Source organism: Nycticebus coucang, chromosome X, assembly GCF_027406575.1.
Source record: "Nycticebus coucang isolate mNycCou1 chromosome X, mNycCou1.pri, whole genome shotgun sequence".
Classification (NCBI taxonomy): domain Eukaryota; kingdom Metazoa; phylum Chordata; class Mammalia; order Primates; family Lorisidae; genus Nycticebus; species Nycticebus coucang.
This window is the reverse complement of record NC_069804.1, coordinates 99275163-99297685: the sequence shown is the minus strand read 5'-3', so window position 1 is coordinate 99297685 and position 22523 is coordinate 99275163. Positions and strand designations below refer to the sequence as shown.

At 37.1% G+C, this 22523-nt stretch overlaps 1 protein-coding gene across 1 annotated transcript in view; it reads right to left on the bottom strand.

Annotated features, from left to right (window-relative positions):
* KLHL4 (kelch like family member 4) overlaps positions 1-22523 on the bottom strand; it is a 57902-nt gene that overhangs the window by 10212 nt on the left and 25167 nt on the right. Inside the window, 5 exon segments of the mRNA XM_053579045.1 lie at positions 1606-1663; positions 14112-14262; positions 19611-19653; positions 20269-20421; positions 20703-20761. Coding sequence (XP_053435020.1) covers positions 1606-1663; positions 14112-14262; positions 19611-19653; positions 20269-20421; positions 20703-20761 — 464 coding nt within the window.

The window sequence follows — 22523 nt, the reverse complement described above, 5'->3', positions numbered from 1 at the left end:
TTTTCTTTGTTGTGACAATGGGGGCCCGTTTGCTGTCTATCGTGAGCATATTTTGCTCTATAAACCTTTCCCTTTCTCAATAAACTTTGTTTCACACTTGCCTTAAAACAAAAGAAGTTATCTTGGTATCACTTTAAAATATATTAGTAAGCCTTTAGAGCATTATGTGAAATCTCCATAATAACAAATAACTATAAAATATATATAAAAGAAATTGAGAAAAGAATCAAAATTTGTTGCTATGAATAATCAACTAAACACAAAGACACAATGAGAGAGAAAATGAAAAATGAAAAAGATATGTAAGACAACAGAAAACAAGAAGCAAAGTAGCAATAGATCCTTCCCTATTAGTAGTTACTTTAGATGTAAATGTATTAAAACTATCCAATAAAAAAGCATACTTTGGCATAGTGGATGAGAATAAAGATGATCCAACAGTATATCATTTCTAATGGACTTTCTTTAGTTCTAGGAGCATACATAGGTCAAAAATGAACAGATGAAAAAAAGATATTCCATGCAAATAGTTTTCAAAAGATGGAAGGATGGCTACACTAATATTAGACAAAATGGATGTAGAGACAAAAACAGAGAGCCAATGGATTGTAAGGTTAATTCAGGAAATAAGAAGCATATGTAAACCAGCATGAGAGCTCAAAAATCTATAAAACAAACATTGACAGAGTTGAAAAGAGTAAAAGAAAGCTCTACAATAACAGCGGGGTGAGGGGTGTTTCCATCTCCCCATTTCAATAATGGATAGAACAATCAGACAGAAGATTAATGTACATAGAGGAAGTCAACCACATTATAGACTACTGTACCTCTTGTGAACAGTATACCCAAGAAAAGAACACATTTTTCTTATTTAAATATCAAACATTTTCCAGAATACACCACATGTTAGACTACAAAACAAGTCTTAATACTTTTTTTTTTTTTTTTTTTTTTGTAGAGACAGAGTCTCACTTTATGGCCCTCGGTAGAGTGCCGTGACATCACACAGCTCACAGCAACCTCCAACTCCTGGGCTTAAGCATTCTCTTGCCTCGGCCTCCCGAGTAGCTGGGACTACAGGCGCCCACCACAACGCCCAGCTATTTACATTTTTAAAAGACGAAAAACATGTAAGATATCTTTTCTCATCATTCTGGAAAGAAACTTAAGAGTCGGGCGGCGCCTGTGGCTCAGTGAGTAAGGCGCTGGCCCCATATACCGAGGGTGGTGGTTTCAAACCCAGCCCCGGCCAAACTACAACAAAAAAATAGCCGGGCGTTGTGGCGGGCGCCTGTAGTCCCAGCTGCTAGGGAGGTTGAGGCAAGAGAATTACCTAAGCCCAAGAGCTGGAAGTTGCTGTGAGCCGTGTGACGCCACGGCACTCTACCAAGGGCAGTAAAGTGAGACTCTGTCTCTACAAAAAAAAAAAAAAAAAGAAAAGAAACTTAAGAGTCAACTGCAGAAGTAAATCTTGAAACTCAACAAATATGTGGAATAAGAAAAAAAAAAAAAAGCACACTGTTAAACAACCAATGGACCAAGGAAGAAATCATAAGTGAAATTAGGAAACATTATAAGACAAATGGAAATGAAAGCATGGCATACCAAATCCTGTGGAATGCCAAGAAAGCAAGGCTCTGAGGAAACTTGATACCTGTAAATGCTTGTATTAAAACAAAAGAAAGATTGCAAATAAACAGCCAAAATTTAAATGTAAGAAACTAGAAAAAAGGGTGGTGTCTGTGGCTCAGTGGGTAGAGCCCCAGCCCCATGTGCTGAGGGTGGGGAGATTGAACCTGGCTCCAGCCAGCTAAAACAGAAGTGACTAGTGCAAAAAACAAACAAACAAAAAAAGCTGGGCATTGTGTCAAGTGCCTGTAATTCCATCTACTAGGGAGGCTGAGGCAAGAGAATCACCTAAGCCCAAGAGGTGGAGGTTGCTATCAGCTGTGATACCAGAGCACTGTACTGAGGGTGACAAAGTGAGACTCTGTCTCAAAAAAAAAAAAAAAAAAAGAAAGAAAGAAAGAAAGAAAAAGAAAAAATAAACTGCAAAAAAGATGAGTAAGCTAAACACAAACCTAGCAGAAGGAAGCATAAATATAATAGAGATTACAGCAAATAAAATAGAGAATAAAAAAACAATAGAGAAAGTCAATGAAACCAAGAGTTATCTATGTGAAATATAAACAAAATTGATAAACATTAAACCAGGTTGAGTAAGAAGAGAGAAGACTCATATAGGTAAAATCAGAAGGAAAGGGGAATTACTACCAATTTTACACTAAAAATGGATTATAAGAAATTACCGTGAGAAATTATACACCAACAATTGAGATAAAATTGAGGAAATGGACATATTTCTAGACACACATAATCTCCTAAAATTGAAACATGATAAAAAATAAAATGTGAATAGAACAATAGCAATAAAGAAAAGGAAGATTAAATCAGTAATACAAACTATCTAAAGAAAAACTTAGGACCAGATGGCATTACCAGCTAATACTACAGGAACAAGACAAAGTGCCCACTCCTACAACTTCTATTCACATACAATTAGAATATTTAAACTAAAACAATTAGACAAGAAAAAGAAATAAAAGTCATCCAAACTGGAAAAGGAGAAATTAAGGAAGGTGTACAATAAAAGGAAAGATATTTCTGGCTCATAGATTCAAAGACTCAATATTTTAAAGGTGTTGATACTATATAATGTGATTTACAGATTCAATGCTATTCCTATATAAACACAAATGACACTTTCAGAAATGAAAAAATTTATTCTCACTACACATAGAATCGCAAGAGATCCAGAGCAGCCAAAAAAATCTTGAAAATAAAAAAAGGTGGAAGTCTTACACTTCCTAATTCATAAACTTATTACAAAGTTGCACTAATCAAAATTGTGCAGTAGTGGCATAAAGACAGATATAAAGATCAAGGGCACAGAATAGAGATCCTAGAAATAAACTCATACCTACACAACAAATGATATTCTAACAATTGTTCTAATACCATTCAATGGAGAAAGAGTCTTTTCTCTACAATGGTAATGGGAAACTTGGTTACCCACTAGCAAGAAAATAAATGTGAATCTTTATTCTGTATATAAAAAATAACTAAAAATGGACCAAAGGCCAGAATGTAAAAGTTACAATTTTAAAACTCTTAGAAGAATATATAGAAGAAAAGCTTCATGCAGTTGGATTTGCTACTCATTTCTCAGAAATGACATGGAAAGTACAGTTAACATGAAAAAGAGATAAAATAAAAAACATCAAAATTAAAAATGCATGCATATCAAAGGACATTAATATAGTGAAAAGGAAACTAAGGAAATGGGAGAAACTATTTGCAAATTATATATCTGATAAAAGCTTTATTTCCAAAATATATAAAAACCTTCTATAACTCAACAACAGCAACAACAAAAAACTCAATGAAAAAAATGTTCAAAATACTTGAATATATTCCTCTGAAGAAGACATGCAAATGACCAAGAGCACCTGGTAAGAGGCTCAACATCATTAATCATTAGAAAAATGTAAAACACAATCGCAATGAAATACCAATTCAAACCCCTTGGGATGGCCATTATTTAAACAAACAGAAACAGAAAAAAACAAATGTAAGTGAAAATGTGAATAAATTCTCTTTTGTTTATTCGTTGGGAATAAAAAATGGTGCAGCCACTTTGGAAAACACCATGGCAGTTCCCTAAAATAATTAAAAGTAAAATTACCATATATCCAATAATTAAAATTCTTGCTGTACAGGCAAAAGACTTGAAAGCAAGGTTTTAAACAGGTATTTTCAAAAACAGGTATGTTTGAAACTATGTTCATTGAAGCATTTTTCACAGGCACAAAACATTGAAAGCAACCCAATTGCCCATTGATGAATTAACAGACAAAATGTTATACACATGCATACATTTATGTTTTCACTTTTACGATGTATTAAAAAAGTCAAATTCAGAAAAACAAAGTAGAATGGTGGATTTCAGTGGCTGAAGGGAAACATAAATGGAAATTTATTGTTTTATGGGTTAAGAATCTTAGTTTGACCTGATTAAAAAATGGTAGAGATGGCTGGTAATGATGTTTGAATGGAAATATGAATATAGTTAATGTCAGTAAATGGTATGCTTGCAAAGTTAAAATGTCCATACCTCTCAAGCAATTTCCAGGTTCAATGATATCCCTATTAAAATATCAACATCTGGGAGGAGACAAGATGGGATGGCTGACTGAAGCCAGCTTTCCACAGAGGCTCCCATCCAGAAGGAGAGTTAAAGGACAAAAATTCAGCAAGTAACCTGGTGGATTTGAGCTGCACTAAGAGAGAAGGTTGTAGAACGGACGTAAACCCTGCTGAGGTGAGCTGCGACCACAAGGATACAAACAAAAGGTACAAAATCTATCACCAAATGGACAGGAGTCCCCTCCCCCATGAGAACGGCTCAGAGTGCCCCACAAACAAATGGGCAGAGTTTAAAGGTCCTCCCACTACACTCCATGGGAGAGACCCTCTAAAAACTGGACCTACCTCCCCTACTAGTGTGCCACGGCGTCCTCCTGCCAGGCATAAAACTGTATAAACTGTATATTGTCTCTACCTGGAATTCTGAGCTCCCAGCTCTCACCTTCACTCACACTGGGGTCTGGAGGCCAGTCCACATAGGTCGGTGAAGAGGGGACTGCACCGGAGTGGCAGTTCCCTGAGGCACAGTGCGACAGCCATCTTTTGGTGAATACATGGCCAGGCATAAAACTGTGTAAAGCTGTGTGTGGTCTCTGCCCGCAACCCCAGGCTTCCAGTGATCCCTGCACTCCCCTCTGCTCTCACTCGAAGGTATGGAGGCCTGTCCCCCAGGGGTCCAGACCCTTGGGCGATTGCTTGAGGGGTGTAGACAGTGCTGGGCTACAGCCAGTCGGTGCAGACTCTGGGGTATGGGAGCAGAGAGAGGACGGTTGACCAGAAGGGAGCTACACTGGAGCAGCAGTTGCCTGAGCCATAAATCAGCAGCCCTCTTTTGCTAGCAATATGGCTCAATACCGCATATTCTGAAGCCACACCCTCGTCTCCCTGGGAAACCAGAGACTCTGAGTTTGCCTGAGGCACCTCCAACTTGCAAACCAGGTAAACTCCCAGGGCGGGGCTGACCCAGAGGTCCACTTTACTAAACCTAAGATGCACCTGGCCCTCAGGGGATCGTCAGCCTATAGATAATACAAGAGCAAAGACAAGCTGATTTGGAACTCAATTCAGCTTCTCTTCTGCAGGGGAACCGCAGAGTTGTTCTCTTATGTTCTGTGAGTAACATTAATCAGGGGCGAGACTGGACCTGAGTGAAAACCCCTCAACCTTCATCAAGTGCCCGAGGTTCTAAGGCCTCACCACCTCCTGCTGGAGAGAGGCAGAGCGCAGCAGCCTGGCAGACTTCCTTGTGATTCAGGCAGGTGCAAACTCCTGGAATACCGATTCACTACAGGCAACTGGGTCAGCCAACTGCAGGGCTATCAGTGACTGGGTGTGAAGTGGTGCAAGGTGGGGAAGGAGGCATCAACCTTCCCAGACTGATCTATTGGCTGGGTGGCTTCTCCTGACTCCACGCAGCACTGGAGCAAGCCACACCAGAGTAGTCACCAGACCCCTGTGATCCAGTTCCCAGAGACCTCTTAAACTCTCTCACCCGAGACAGGTGCAGACTGAGACAATTGATTTGGAACTTTTGAACTGAACCAATCGCCTGAGGACAAATCAGGTGGTGCCCTGGGTGCACAGTGGTAGGAAGGTTTGATTTTTCTTTTTAAATAGTGTGCTGGTGGGGGGACGGGTGACTTAATTGCTGATATTTCTCCACAGCTGAGACTTCAATCCAAAGTATCTGTTTCACTAGGGTGGAACAGAAACCAGCTTAAAACAAGACAGAAACACTTAGCCCCACCACACCAGACAGGGCCACAGTTTCTCAGGCCACAACACTGTACAGGCTCTCGACAAAGCCCCAGGGGAAAAAATCAAAGGGAGTAAAACAATCATGAGGCGGAATCAGCGGAAAAACTCTGGTAACATGAATAACCAGAATAGATCAACACCCCCAAGGAAAGATATGGCAGATGTAACTGAAGATCCCATTCATAAACAACTGGCTGAGATGTCAGAAATTGAATTCAGAATTTGGATTGCAGATAAGATTAACAAAGTGGAATTAGGAATTCCAGGAGAAATTCAAAAGCTGTCTCAAGAATTTAACGAATTTAAAGACAAAACCACCAAAGACTTAGACACACTGAAGCAAGAATTTGCAGCCCTCAAAGATATGAAAAATACAGTAGAATTCCTCAGCAACAGAATGGAGCAAGCAAAAGAAAAGATTTCTGACATCAAAGATAAAGCCTTTGAACGCTCCCAAACTCTCAAAGAGGAAGAGAAATGGAGAGCAAAAATGGATCATTCTCTCAGAGAGCTCTGGGATAATTCGAAGAAGGGAAATATCTGAATCATAGGAGTTCCAGAAACAGATGAAGTGGCCTCGCTGGGCACAGAGGTCCTTCTGCATGAAATTATGAAAGGTAATTTTCCAGACATGCCTAGAGATTCTGAAATTCAGATAAAGGACAGATTCAGAACCCCAGCACGACTCAACCCCAATAAGACATCCCCCAGGCATATCATAATTAACTTCACTAAAGTTAATATGAAGGAGAAAATTCTCAAAGCAGCCAAGAGAAAAAAAAACATTACCTTCAAAGGTAAGAATATTAGAATGACTGCAGATCTTTCCGCTGAAACTTTTCAAGCCAGAAGAGGGTGATCACCAACTTTTAATCTCCTAAAGCAAAATAACTTTCAACCCTGGATCTTGTATCCAGCTAAACTGAGTTTCATTTATGATGGATAAATTAAATAGTTTAATGACATTCATCTGTGAAGAAATTTGCCATAACCAAACCAGCTCTTCAGGATATTCTCAGACCTATCCTCCATAATGCCCAACCCAATCCTATACCACAAAAGTAAACACACTCAGAAACATTGGATCAAACTCCAAATTCCACACTGGTAAAAGGATTAAAAATGCCCACAGGACTTCTGAAAAACTCGATACCCAAAACTTCACTAGACTTATCAATATTCTCCATTAATGTGAATGGCTTAAACTGCCCTCTAAAGAGGCATAGGTTAGCTGATTGGATGCAAAAACTCAGGCCAGATATTTGTGGCATACAAGAGTCACATCTTAACTTAAAAGACAAATACAGATGCAGGGTGAAAGGATGGTTGTCCATATTTCAGGCAAATGCTAATCAGAAAAAAGCAGGTGTTGCAATTTTATTTGCAGATACAATAGGCTTTAAACCAACAAAAGTCAGGAAGGACAAGAATGGTCACTTCATATTTGTTAAGGGTAATACTCAATATGATGAGATCTCAATTATTAATATCTATGCACCCAATCAGAATGCACCTCAATTTATAAGAGAAACTCTAACAGACATGAGCAACTTGATTTCCTCCAGCTCCATAATAGTCGGAGATTTCAACACACCTTTGGCAGTGATGGATCGATCCTCCAACAAGAAGCTGAGCAAAGAAATCTTAGATTGAAACGTAACCATCCCACATTTGGATTTAGCAGACATCTACAGAACATTTCATCCCAACAAAACTGAATACACATACTTCTCATCAGCCCATGGAACTTACTCCAAAATCTATCACAACTTAGGTTACAAGTCTAACCTCAGTAAATTTAAAGGAATAGAAATTGTTCCTTGCATCTTCCTGGACCATCATGGAATAAAACTTGAGATGAGTAACAACAGGAATCTGCATACTCATACAAAAACATGGAAGTTAAATAACCTTATGCTAAATGATAGCTGGGTCAGAGATGAGATTAAGAAAGAAATCGCCAATTTTTTGGAACAAAACAACAATGAAGACATGAACTATCATAACCTCTGAGACACCGGAAAGGCAGTTCTAAGAGGGAACTTTATAGTACTGTAAGCCTTCCGCAACATAATGGAAAGAGAGGAATTTAACAACTTAATGGGATATCTCAAGCAACTGGAAAAGGAAGAACATACCAACCCCAAACCCAGTAGAAGAAAAGGAATAACCAAAATTAGAGCAGAATTAAATGAAATTGAAAACAAAAGAATAATACAACAGATCAATAAATCAAAAAGCTGGTTTTTCGAAAAGGTCAATAAATTAAATAAACCATTGGCCAACCTAATCAGGAAAAAAAGAGTAAAATCTCTAATCTTATCAATCAGAAACAACAAATACGAAATAACAACAGACTCCTCAGAAATCCAAAAAATCCTTAATGAAAATTACAAGAAACTTTATTCTCAGAAATTTGAAAATGTGAAGGAAATTGACCGATACTTGGAAGCACCCCACCTTCCAAGTCTTAGCCAGAATCAAGTGGAAATGTTGAACAGGCCCATATCAAGTTCGGAAATAGCATCAACCATACAAAACCTCCCTAAAAAGAAAAGCCTTGGACCAGATGGTTTCACGTCTGAATTCTACCAAACCTTTAAAGAGGAATTAGTACCTATATTACTCAACCTGTTCCAAAATGTAGAAAAAGAAGGAAGACTACCCAACATGTTCTATGAAGCAAACATCACCCTGATCCCCAAACCAGGAAAAGATCAAACAAGAAAAGAAAATTATACACCAATATCACTAATGAATATAGATGCAAAAATATTCAACAAGATCCTATCAAACAGAATCTAGCAACACATCAAACAAATTATACATCATGACCATGTCGGTTTTATCCCAGGGTCTCAAGGCTGGTTCAATATACGTAAATTTATAAATGTAATCCTGCACATAAACAAATTACAAAACAAAGACCATATGATTCTCTCAACCGATGTAGAAAAAGCTTTTGATAATATCCAGCATCCCTTCATGATCAGAACACTTAAGAAAACCGGTATAGAAAGGACATTTCTTAAACTGATAGAGACCGTCTACAGCAAACCCACAGCCAATATCATATTGAATGGAGTTAAATTAGAATCATTTCCACTCAGATCAGGAACCAGACAATGCTACCCATTGTCTCCATTGCTTTTTAACATTGTAATGGAAGTTTTAGCCACTGCAATTAGGAAAGAAAAAGTGATCAAGGGTATCCATATAGGGTCAGAAGAGATCAAACTTTCACTCTTCTCAGATGATATGACAGTATATCTGGAAAACACTAGGGACTCTACTACAAAACTCTTAGAAGTGATCAAGGAATATAGCAGGGTCTCAGGTTACAAAATCAACATTCATAAATTGGTAGTCTTTATATATCAACAACAGTCAAGTTGAAAAAACAGTTAAGGACTCTATCCCATTCACAGTAGTGCCAAAGAAGATGAAATATTTGGGAATTTATCTAACAAAGGACGTGAAAGATCTCTATAAAAACAACTATGAAACTCTAAGAAAAGAAATAGCTGAAAATATTAACAAATGGAAAAAACATACCATGCTCATGGCTGGGAAGAATCAACATTGTTAAAATGTCTATAGTACCCAAAGGAATATATAATTTCAATGCAATCCCTATTAAAGCTCCACTGCCATACTTTAAAGATCTTGAAAAAATAATACTTCGTTTTATAGGAATCAGAAAAAACCTCAAATAGCCAAGACATTACTCAGAAATAAAAACAAAGCAGGAGGAATTATGCTACCAGACCTCAGACTATACTACAAATCAATAGTGATCCAAACAGCATGGTATTGGCACAAAAACAGAGAAGTAGATGTCTGGAACAGAATAGAGAACCAAGTGATGAATCCAGCTGTTTACTGTTATTTAATCTTTGACAAGCCAATTAAAAACATTCAGTGGGGAAAAGATTCCCTATTTAACAAATGGTGCTGGATGAACTGGCTGGCAACCTGTAGAAAACTGAAAGTGGACCCACACCTTTCACCATTAACTAAGATAGACTCTCACTGGATCAAAAATTTAAACTTAAGACATGAAACTATAGAAATTCTAGAGGAGACTGCAGGGAAATTCCTTGACAAAATCGGTCTGGGCGAGTATTTTATGAGGAGGACCCCCCAGGCAATTGAAGCAGCTTTAAAAATACACTACTGGGACTTGATCAAACTAAAAAGCTTCTGCACGGCCAAGAACACAGTAAGTAAAGCAAGCAAAGAGCCCTCAGAATGGGAGAAGATATTTGCAGGTTATGTCTCCGACAAAGGTTTAATAACCAGAATCCACAGAGAACTCAAACGCATTAGCAAAAATAGAACAAGGGATCCCATCACAGGCTGAGCAAGAGAAACTTCTGTGAAGAAGACAGGCGCATGGCCTTCAGACATATGAAAAAATGCTCATCATCTTTAATCATCAGAGATATGCAAATCAAACTACTTTGAGATACCATCAAACTCCAGTGAGACTAGCCCCTATCACAAAATCCCAAGATCAGAGATGTTGGCGCGGATGTGGAGAAAAGGGAACACTTTTGCCCTGCTGGTGGGAATGCAAATTAATACATTACATTCCTTTTGCAAAGAGATATGGAGAACACTTAGAGATCTAAAAATAGATCTGCCATTCAATCCTGTAATCCCTCTACTGGGCATATACCCAGAAGACCAAAAAGCACATCATAACAAAGATATTTGTACCAGAATGTGTATTGCAGCTCAATTCATAATTGCTAAGTCATGGAAGAAGCCCAAGTGCTCATCGATCCACAAATGGATTAATAAATTGTGATACACATACACCATGGAATATTATGCAGCCTTAAAGAAAAATGGAGACTTTACCTCTTTCATGTTTACATGGATGGAAAATGAAAGCTACACTACACTAATTATTAATATTATGGATATATTAATGATGAGGTAATTAGTCAGGAAATTGTATTAAGCTACATTCATTAGCTGTATATATAAATTTATACAGAGAGATATAGATGTGTGCTTTATGCAAGGTTAATTTGTTCCAGGCATTAGATTAAATATAGAAGATAAAATTATCCCATACTTCTTGATAGCCACCATGAATATTTATGACTGGTAGTTCCAAATCTTGAATTCTGAAGTTTTCCCAGGCCCTTAGTTCACCCCCACCAATGCTCAGATTAATCAAAATGTAAATCCTCTTACTTAGCTTACTATAGCAGCTCTATACTTGATTGAAAAACATAACAAGATTTTTTTACTAATGCCTTTCTTTAGAAATTTTCTGTGTAAATCAACCTTCTGTACTATAATTGTTTCAAGTATTATTTCTCAATTCATTTCTAAGCTCTTATCCAATACTCATATATGCTCTACTCAAGAGTGAAGAAAACCCACGAAACTTTGCAGTGTTGCTGGGAAAACTACAGTTCCTGCTACAGTGAATATAACTGATTTAGTGTTTTCCACCACCTCCTTTTAACATGATATAAAAGTGACTATATTATTCCTTACTTGATCTCCTGTCATACTGTCTTTCATCATTCACTGTTTTTAATAAAATGTTACTGAACACCTTGCCTGCACCAGACATCCAAAGTTTACCTTTTGACCATTTTGAATTTTGATTCTGTGATCATACTTAGAAATTTCTGTTGATTCTTTTAAACACATTATAGAAGTTATAGTTAACTCCAGACATTTGTGTGATATAGATATTTAACAACTAATTCTGATTTTATCGTATGGGTCAGGGAGAAAATTAGAAATTTAGTAGGTACTGTACTTCTAAAACATCAAAAGTTTAAAGTTAAAAATGTGTCTTAAAAAATACCTGAGCAATGCACTATAAGAAAGGGCATGTGTATATAAATTTGTAAATTTGTTTACTTTTTTGATGTGATACATAATTGTACAGATAAATGCTACCTCTTTAAATATTTACTATACTTCTTAGGGTTTTCTTTTCTTTCTTTCTTTTTTTCTTTTTGCTAATATATGTTCACCCTGGTTTTTAAGTAGATTCAAAGATTTCTTAAACAGAAGTGACATTTCTTTCTTCCATAATAGTTGTGGTTTAGAAAAATAAACAGAAATTAAATAAGAATTTCATTTCTAGTCTTTCCAGATATTTATCCTTGTATTGGCTATCTAGCCTTAAGGTGTGAAAAATGAAGTTAAACCTATCTTTTTTTTTTTTTTTTTTTTTTTTTTTTGTAGAGACAGAGTCTCACTGTACCGCCCTAGGGTAGAGTGCCGTGGCGTCACACGGCTCACAGCAACCTCTTAACCCTTGGGCTTACACGATTCTCTTGCCTCAGCCTCCCGAGCAGCTGGGACTACAGGCGCCCGCCACAACGCCCGGCTATTTTTTGGTTGCAGTTTGGCGGGGGCTGGGTTTGAACCCGCCACCCTCGGCATATGGGGCTGGCGCCCTACTCACTGAGCCACAGGCGCCGCCCAAGTTAAACCTATCTTACAATATTATTATGAGCATTAGAAATGATGCATGCAAAATACCAATTAAGAATCAGGTACTCAATAGGTAGTAAAAACCTTTCACAGTGTCTCCAGATACTAGAAACTCAAATTGTCTAACAATGATGCTTTCTTCCATAAAAATATGTGGTAATAGAGTTATAAGGATTATAGGTTCACATTTCACAGTTTTAGATACTTGTAATGATTTTAAAACACATTATTTTATGTGATTATAATTTTAAAACAATGAGTCTGAAGGAAATGACAAAAATAGAAAGCAATCATAAGAACAAAACGAATAAATACAAAATTTTCCACATCTCACATTGCATATCAGGCTTTAACAATCAGAAACTAAAGATAACTGTGCCTGCATTTTTTCATTTAGTACCCTTACAATTTAAATACAAAGCAAAAGACCTTCTAACATTTGCTAATTCAGCAAAATGCAATAACATATCAATTTGCTAGACTTGAAATGAATTATAGAATTTCACTGTATGTGCTATTTTCTGAAGAACACTAGTTCTGTAAAATAACCCTCACACTTTGTAAATAATTGCATTTGCAATCTCTTGTTTTACAGGCTCATGATGAATTGCCATATTTCCTATATATGTTTCCAATTTTCACTTCCATATATCAAAGGTAAAAATAGGCTTTCCGTAGTACAAAACTTGTGACTTTTGCATCATTTTCTACGAGATGTCATATGACATTTCTATGTATAATTTACCAATACATTTAACTTTAAGTGCATTTATTTTATTTTCTATGAAGTCAATTCTTAATAATAATAACTATTTGACTCATTTTTTTTGGTAGAGACACAGTCTCACTTTGTCACCCTCGGTAGAGTGGCATGGCATCACACTGCTCACAACAACCTCCAACTCCTGGGTTTAGACTATTCCCTTGCCTCAGAGCCTCCTGGGTAGCTGTGACTACAGGCATCCACCACAACACCTGGCTATTTTTGCTGCACTTTGGTCCGGCTGGGTTTGACCCACCACCCTCGGTCTATGTGGCCAGCGCCCTACGACTGAGCCACAGGCGCCGCCCAGACTCATTGTTTTAGCAACATGAATGCACAGGCTGAAACCATGTATAAAAGGTAGAGCTATAGAAAATTTGGCACTAAGAAGGATTCAGGGTAGAGATGTTGGCTTCAGAAACTGTCCCTTACTCCATTTGAAGAAATTATTTTTTAAAGTCATTATGATAGTCTAATCTTGTTACTGGTACTTCAAGATTGCATGTAAATTGCCTTTTAGCCTCTAACAGGAAATTGTCAGTAACAGTTAGAGGCCACTTCTCTGTGTCTCTCAAAATCAAATTTGGAGGGATTCAAATCTTTCTTTTATTACAAATATCGAATAAGTTTTTCCTGATAAGATTTAATACTGCAAAAAATATTGAAGTTTAAAAAATTGCTTCCATAAAGAGAGTTTCTATTAAAAGTTTAACCAAGTTAAAAGGTTATATCTCATAAGGTAAGAAGATAAATGAGGTCTCAAAGACACATAAAATACCCGGTTAATGAAATTAGTTTTAAATGCACTCATTTAGCATGGCTTTAACACCACCTTCATAATTTGAAGGGTGTTAGAATAAATCTTCTGTTTTGAATGAAGACACTTTCTAAATTAATTAGTTTCTGTTACCTCTCATAGAATCCATTCCTCCCATAGCATAAAGTGCCCCTACAGTTGATTTTCTAGGCTTTGTCCAAGGGCTTTGCATCACTCGTCTTCTTTCAGATAACAGATGATATTACAGAGCTTCAGTCAGGAACTTCTGACACTCAACATGGAACTGTTTTCAAGATCTGTCGGTAGCTACAAAATAATGATACATAGCATGAATGAAGAGTTCATCATTAGAGAGAATAGATATATGTATATATAATTTCAGATTTATATGAGGATACAAATTATGAAGTTACATTGTTTGTGTTTGTGTTTGCCAGGTAAACTTCAAGGTGCATTTGAGACTTTCACCTAGGAGGGTGTTCTGTGTACCCTTAAATTGTGTCCATTAGATGAGAGTTTACCAATATGCCTCACTCTTCTTTTCACTTTCCTTCCCCTGTCCCCCACGTGAATTTAGTTGTATTTTTCTCTTATGTGTAGGTGTAGCTGTTTATCTATTTATTTCATATTCGAAGTATGCAATGCTAATATGAACATATTTTGTATGTAAGTTTGGAGAAAAGTGTAACTAATCCAAATGTACGTATTTTATTATTTAATATTTTAGTTATCTACTAAGATTTTTTATTTTGACTTATATAATGTAATGAAAAACCTTGTAGTAATAGATAATTATATATGCAGGTTTATTGAATTGACACAGTATTCATCTTTTGAATATGCACATATACACATCATCTGAAGGAGAAAGTGAAAAGCACTTATAACAATTATTAGTGAAATCAGTCAAAAAGAATGGCTGTGACTGAAAGAAAGCATCTCCTATTCTGCTGCATGTAGTTAATTCTAGTAGGCACCTTTTTGGTGCATGTTAGATGGTGGTGGAGGTGGTTGTGCAAATATGCTTAGTTAAAATAATATAACCTATAGAGAATAACATCTTTATCATCAAATCATTTCTGTAGAGTATTCTAAAAGCAGGTGCTTTGTAACTGAGTTAAGGTACATATATTAGCAACTAGCTGACATATTAGCAAAAATAGATTATTAATTATTTTTAACTATTATTACCTGAAAGACAGTAAGACTCTAATTGGCATTGATGAAAGCTAAATGAAATAGTTTTCCTGAGATGAACTGAAGAGAAGTCAAAAGTATGTTTCAAAATGTTGTCAAGGGTCATGTTACATTGGTTTCCATGGAGAATGGGATCCATAGTATCACAGGACATTGAGAGGAATAGCAAACAGGTTGATGGAATGAAAAGTGCTAATCCCCATAAAACTTCTCTGAATATTCCTTCTCTGAATGGGTTAATTCCATCTCTATTCACACTCCATAAATAATCTCTGATTGATCACTATTCTGACATGCCTAATGACTCCCCAGTCATTTTCCTTAATTTATATTCTGTTGGTAATAGTTCTAAAAACTACGTTATGTAATTATTTTTTCTAAAATTACTCTTTAAAGATTCATCATCATAATATTCATACATTTGCTTTCTCAAATATTTTAAGGTAACTTTAAAAATATTTTTGGAAAAAAAAAATATTGCCATCACCATCACTGACACCACAGAAAAGGTTCACATAATCCATTTTCTCGGCCTAAGGCATACTCAGAGTCAAGAGACCAAGGTATTTCTGGTTGTGCATTTGGGGTGGAATGTCCCCTCATTCCAAAAAAAAAAAAAAAAGTAAGAAAAATTCAAACGAAGCATTTTGCTGAATGTCCAATATACTTAAGGCTATATAAAATAAGAAGTTCTTATCTGTGATAATAGTACATCTCATATTTTTGCATTTCTAAAAGTCACCTGGAAAACTTGTTCAAACACAGATTCCTTGGCCTCTCCCCCAGAAACTGCTACTCTGGGTCTGGAGATGTTTTGTGTTTCTAATATGCTCACAGGCAATGCTATGCTTCTGGCCAAGGAATATTTTAAATGGCACTCTCTTTGGACCTCCAGAAGAGCTGTGCTGCGACCTGCAACCTGTGATTGGCACTCACCTGGACCCCAGTAAGTGCTGCCCGTGACCCGTGATCCGCAATCGGCACCCTCCCAGACCCGGGTAAGAGCTGACCTGCAACCCGCGCCTGTCCAGACTTCAGTACAAGCGGTGCCGCAACACGTGACCTACACCCATAGGGCCTCTGCACACCCTGAACAGGAACTCTGGGAGCCATGCAACCCTGTGTCCTCCCACCTGTAGCCTCCCTGCCTCCACACCAGCCAGCTCGTCTGGCCAGGGACTCTGGTAGCCGTGTGCCCTCCAGAGCTCTTCCTAGCTCTGGCACGGAGCCCTTTTCCTAGCCAGAGACTGCTGGAGCCTTGGGCCCTCTGTGCCAAAGTCACTGGGTGCCAGGCCTCATAGAACCATGTGCACCACCCCCCACCCTGTTGCTGGATTCGGGTGTGTCACACTCTGGAGCTGCTCCCACAACCAGAACTGGCTGGCTGGGGAAGCCCCAAAGGAGCTACACAGGGTCACTCCCTAAAAAGATCCAGCAAAAATAGAGTGATCCCTCTGGGGTCTAATCTTGGAGAGACACCTCCCCAACTCTGAGGACAGCCAGAGGCAATGGTGAAAAACAATCATGAGGTGAAATCAATGGAAATACTCTGGTAAAATGAATAATCAGAGTAGATCAACTCCCCCAAGGAACAATGGTGCAGACACAGCAAAAGATCTCTTGCACGAACAAATAGCTGAGATGTCAGAAATGGAATTCAGAATCTGGATAGCAAATAAAATCGAATTAGAATTCCAAGTAGTAACCCAAAAGATGTCTCAAGAATTCAACAAATTCAAAGACCAAATGACCAAAGATTTTGACACATTGAGACAAGAAGTTGGAGCACTCAAGATCTGAGAAACACAGTAGAATCCACAGTAACAGAATGGAGCAAGCAGAAGAAAGGATTTCTGACATAGAAGACAAAGCTTTTGAACGCTCCCAAACTCTCAAAGAGGAAGAGAAATGGAGGGCAAAACAGAACACTTTCTCAGAGAGCTCTGGGATAATTCGAAGAAAATCAATATTCAACTTATAGGCATCCCCGAAAGCGATGAAGTGGCTTCACAAAAAACAGAGTCTCTTCTCCATGAGATTATGAAAGAAAACTTTCCAGACATGCCAAGAGCTTCTGAAATTCAGATAGCAGGCAGTTTCAGAACTCCAGCATGACTCAACCCAAATAAGATATCCCCCAGACACATCATAATAAATTTTACAAAAGTTAATATGAAGGACAAAAATTCTGAAAGAAGCCAGACGAAAGAAAACCATTACCTACAAAACCAATATTAGAATAACTGAAGATCTCTCTGAGTAGAAGTAGAGAAACAGAGAAGTAGATGTCTGGAACAGAGTAGAGAACCAAGAGATGAATCCAGCTACTTACTGCTATTTGATCCTTGACAAGCCAATTAAAAACATTCAGTGGGGAAAAGATTCCCAATTTAACAAATGGTGCTGGGTGAACTGGCTGGCGACCTATAAATGTCTAAAACTGGACTCACACCTTCCACCATTAATTAAGATAGACTCTCACTGGATAAAAGATTTAAACTTAAGACATGGAACTATAAAAATACTTGAAGAAAGTACAGGGAAAATTCTTGAAGAAATCAGCCTGGGTGAATATTTTATGAGGAGGACTCCCCAGGCAATTGAAGCAGTACCAAAAAGACATTACTGGGATCTGATCAACCTAAAAAGATTCTGCACAGCCAAGAGCATAGTAAGTAAAGCAAGCAGACAGCCCTCAGAATGGGAGAAAATATTTGCAGGTTATACCTCCCATAAAGATTTAATAACCAAGCTACTCGGGAGGCTGAGGCAAGAGAATCGCTTGAGCCCAGGAATTGGAGGTTGCTATGAGCTGTACGATGCCATGGCACTCTACCAAGGGCCATAAAGTGAAACTCTGTCTCTACAAAAAAAAAAAAAAAGAAAGATTTAATAACCAGAATTCACAGAGAACTAAAACATATTAGCAAGAAAAGAACAAGTGATCCCATCTCAGGGTGGGTAAAGGACTTGAAGAGAAACTTCTCTAAAGAAGACAGATGCATGATATACAAACACATGAAAAAAAAGCTCATCATCCTTAATCATCAGAGAAATGCAAATCAAAACTACTTTGAGATATCACCTAACCCCTGTAAGAGTAGCCCACATGACAAAACCCCAAAACCAGAGATGTTGGCGTGGATGTGGAGAAAAGGGCACACTTCTACAATGCTGGTGGGAATGCACACTAATACGTTCCTTTTGGAAGGATGTTTGAAGAATACTTAGAGATTTAAAAATAGACCTGCCATTCGATCCTATAATTCCTTTACTAGTTATATACCCAGAAGACCAAAAATCACAATATAACAGAGACATCTGTAGGGGAATGTTTATTGCAGCCCAATTCATATTTGATAAGTCATGGAAGAAGCCCAAGTGCCCAATGAGCCACGAATGGACTAGCAAATTATAGTACATGTATACCATGGAATATTATGCAGCCTTAAAAACGATGGAGACTTTACCTCTTTCACGTTTACATGGATGGAGCTGAAACATATTCTTCTTAGCAAAGTATTTCAAGAATATAAGAAAAAGTATCCAATGTACTCATCCCTACTATGAAGCTAGTTTGTAGCTTTCATGAGGGCTATAACCCAACTATAGCACAAGAATGTGGGGCAGGGGCCAAGGGAGGGGAGGGGGGAGGTTTGGTAATGAGTGGGGCCACGCCTGTGGTGCATCTTGGAACGGGTACAGACGAAGCCTACTAAATGCAGAATACAAATGTCTACATGCAATAACTGAGAGAATGCCATGAAGGTTATGTTGAACAGTTTGATGAGAATATTTCAGATTGTATATGAGGCCAGCACATTGTACCCCTTGATTGCACTAATGTACACAGCTATGATTTAACAATTAAAAAAAAGGCACTCTCTTTGAAAACCTGACAAATTATATAAACTGTCTTTTTAGAATAGCACACATAAGTATATAAACATTAACACAATCAAAAATTTCTATAGATTCTGAAGCTCATTTATCAATCTTATGTTTAGAACCTTGGGTTTACATATGTGTTTTACTGTTTCTCTTTTTGGTGTTCTCATTGCCTTGCACTTTGGATAGATTTGCTATACACAGACTGGCAGTCAATGTCCTTTCATTGCATATATATATAGATTCTTAACAGCAAATAAGTTGTTTCATGGGATTTAATTAGTAGCTAAGAGTGAAAAAGAAAAAATATGTGGAGAAACCATCATGATATTAACAATTGACTTTTGAATATTAGCATTTAATTGATAACTTGTTGAAAAATTGATAAATTTTGATATTTATGAAACTATTAAGTCCAGAAAAGGCCCTTCTTTCCAATGTGGATGAAGTTTGAGGAATTTAGTCATAGGCTCAAAAATATGAAATATACATATTCAATATATTCACATGTTCTAAATTATTATCTACTCTTGATTAATTTGGTACAGAGTAAAAATTGTGGTTATCATCAATGGTGATGGCATTTAAGCTTCCCTAAACATCTTATCCTAAAATTCAGTTGGGAGTGCCTTAATGCTCCATCTTATCCAGGGGGTTTGTTTTCAGAATAATCTTTGCTATAATCCTTCAGTTCAGTATGCACAATGAGGATGCAATTGTAGTGATGAACTAGCGTATCTGAAATTATGATGGCACGCTTTCAGTCATAACCCATGTTTCAGATAATTACCCATGTTACTGGGTGTAATCAAGGATTTGACTCTCTTCCTAGAGCGTCCTTTGGGAGGATAATGATTACTAGCACCTTGCCTAAAAGGTGAACAAAAGATAGTCAGCCTAATAATTTTCCATGATTTTTACAAGTGCTATTTGATTAAACTGAACCTAATAAGTATACTGATGTTTAGGAATTATCTGTAGGTTAATTAAAAAAAACATTTATTTTCTCTCCTTTATTACCACCTTCAATTGAAGGATGGATATATCTTTCTCCAAAAATAATCTTGTACCTTATTTTACTAGAAATCCTCTGATAAAGTAAAATTAAGCAAATAAAAAATGGGGTAGTACCTGGTAGTAGTTTAGAATTATAAGTTTTATCTGAGTTATAAAATTATAATATTATCTGGGTAAATTTCCATACCTGTGAGGGAGTAATGGCAGTCTTATGTAAGAAAGCAATCTGGCCAGGTCTTGTTGCCTAGTCTGCACATCATGCCCTGCTCACCGCATTAGAGCATGAAAAATGGTTTCTTCATCCGGCACATTGATATCATCACTGCACAGAAGTTTTTTTTTTTTTTTTTTTTTTTTTTTGTAGAGACAGAGTCTCACTTTATGGCCCTCGGTAGAGTGCCGTGGCCTCACACAGCTCACAGCAACCTCCAACTCCTGGGCTTAAGCGATTCTCTTGCCTCAGCCTCCCGAGTAGCTGGGACTACAGGCGCCTGCCACAACGCCCGGCTATTTTTTGGTTGCAGTTTGGCCGGGGCCGGGTTTGAACCCGTCACCCTCGGTATATGGGGCCGGCGCCCTACCGACTGAGCCACAGGCGCCGCCCTGCACAGAAGTTTTAAAATGTCATCATCGGGAAGCAAGAGAAATTCTTGGTTCTGTATTACCTCAATAAAGTGTTCCTGTAAAAGAAAGTCCATTCACTAAAATTCTGCACTTTAGAAACTTACCCCCAAAATAAGCATATCAAAGCATTTCACTTTGTTAAACTTCAGAAAAGCCCAGGGAGACAGTTACATCCCTCTCTAACAAATAGTGCTATTGCTGCCTATGACAAGGCTGTGAGGAAGCATTCTGAACCTGAAAGGCCAAATGATTCCATGGAGAATTTTTTATTGAACACAAGAAAAGTTCTTAACTCCTTCAGAGGTCACATAAGCAAAGTGTAGGACCTCAAAACAGTGCTTTTTCTCCCAGATGTTGTATATTACGGCAGCTCATGACTTCAGAACTGACTGTCCAGTTGGTCTTTAAACCAAAGCTGTAAGAGAAAGCTTGAAAGTTTATAAAGCATAAGCTATCGTGGAAGTTTGAGAGTTAACTCCAGAGGTGCATGAGAAGCAGCGATGCAATTAATTCCATTGAGATGAGAAAAAGTGATTTATAGAAAGCTTTTTTCTATTTTGGAAAAGTATAATCTTCTATTGATTAAGGGAAATGCATTCTTTTAAAATGGATAAAAATCTATAGATTTGGGACAATCTAAAAGGTATTCCCATTTTTTTTTAAGAGTAGGACTGTCTTTCAAGTTTTATATATTATACATCAAGTCTTCTTTCTGTCATTGTATTGTATTTGGTCAAGTATAACATTTCAAATAGCTGTTTCAATTTTTTCATCAAGCACAATCATGTTTTTGTCATGTTATTAAATATTATATGGTCTGTTTTGACAACACAATGATAATTTATATCATTGTCATAGTGAATACCTGCAGTTCTAAATGCAATAAAATATACTTATGAAAATGGAGATAAACATGTCTACATGGAAATTTATGTTGGGCAGCAAACATATATTCTGAAAGCAACTTAAGACCACTTCTGAGCAATTGGATATTTGGGAAAAATCAAATCACTCCTTCAGCTTTACTCTTTAATCACAGTTTAGTGATTGTGGAATGGAGTTAGCTTAATAGCAAGATTATCCATACAACATCATTAAAGTTGAAAGACCCTTCAAAAGCCTCTGATGCTATAAGTTCCAAAATATCTTGCCTATTTATACAAAGATTTCTTTTGTGATTAAGGCAAGAGATTGAAATAGAACTGCTATTCCTATGGTAGCAGATGTCTCTGGTGGAAAGTCCTCTCCTTCACAGCAAATATGGTTCAAGTACTATTGCTACTAAGACATTATGCATGTATAGCACTTCAGACTTTACTGAGTTATTCCACAGCATTGTCATCATCAATGTGATCATATGAGGAAGTGGAATTACTCTGATTACTATATGCAGTATGAATTGTTTGATTTCTTATAAGGTAAGTGGCAGTGTCTGGACTCAAATATAAGCCTATGACATCATTTATAATGCATTTTGTTTGATATTGCAACTGCCTCTTGTGAATGAAATAATTTTTATGAAAGTATTAAGAAAATATAAAACACTGTAAAACTTATGGTTTTCTATTACTAGTATTGTATGTAAACACTGAAACTGTTAAAATTATGGAAAACTCAATTTATCACTCTTTCTATCTACTCCCAATGAAAGTAAAGAAAAATAGAAGAGATGAAGGGGTTATCTCAGTGTGTAAGAGCTATTCAATGGCCACTGTAGACCATAGTGCAGTCGACTGAATGTCATTATGCATTTAATAAAGAAGTGAATAAATAGCTTTTATAATGGTTACATTTATATGTAGTCAGAAATTAGATTTT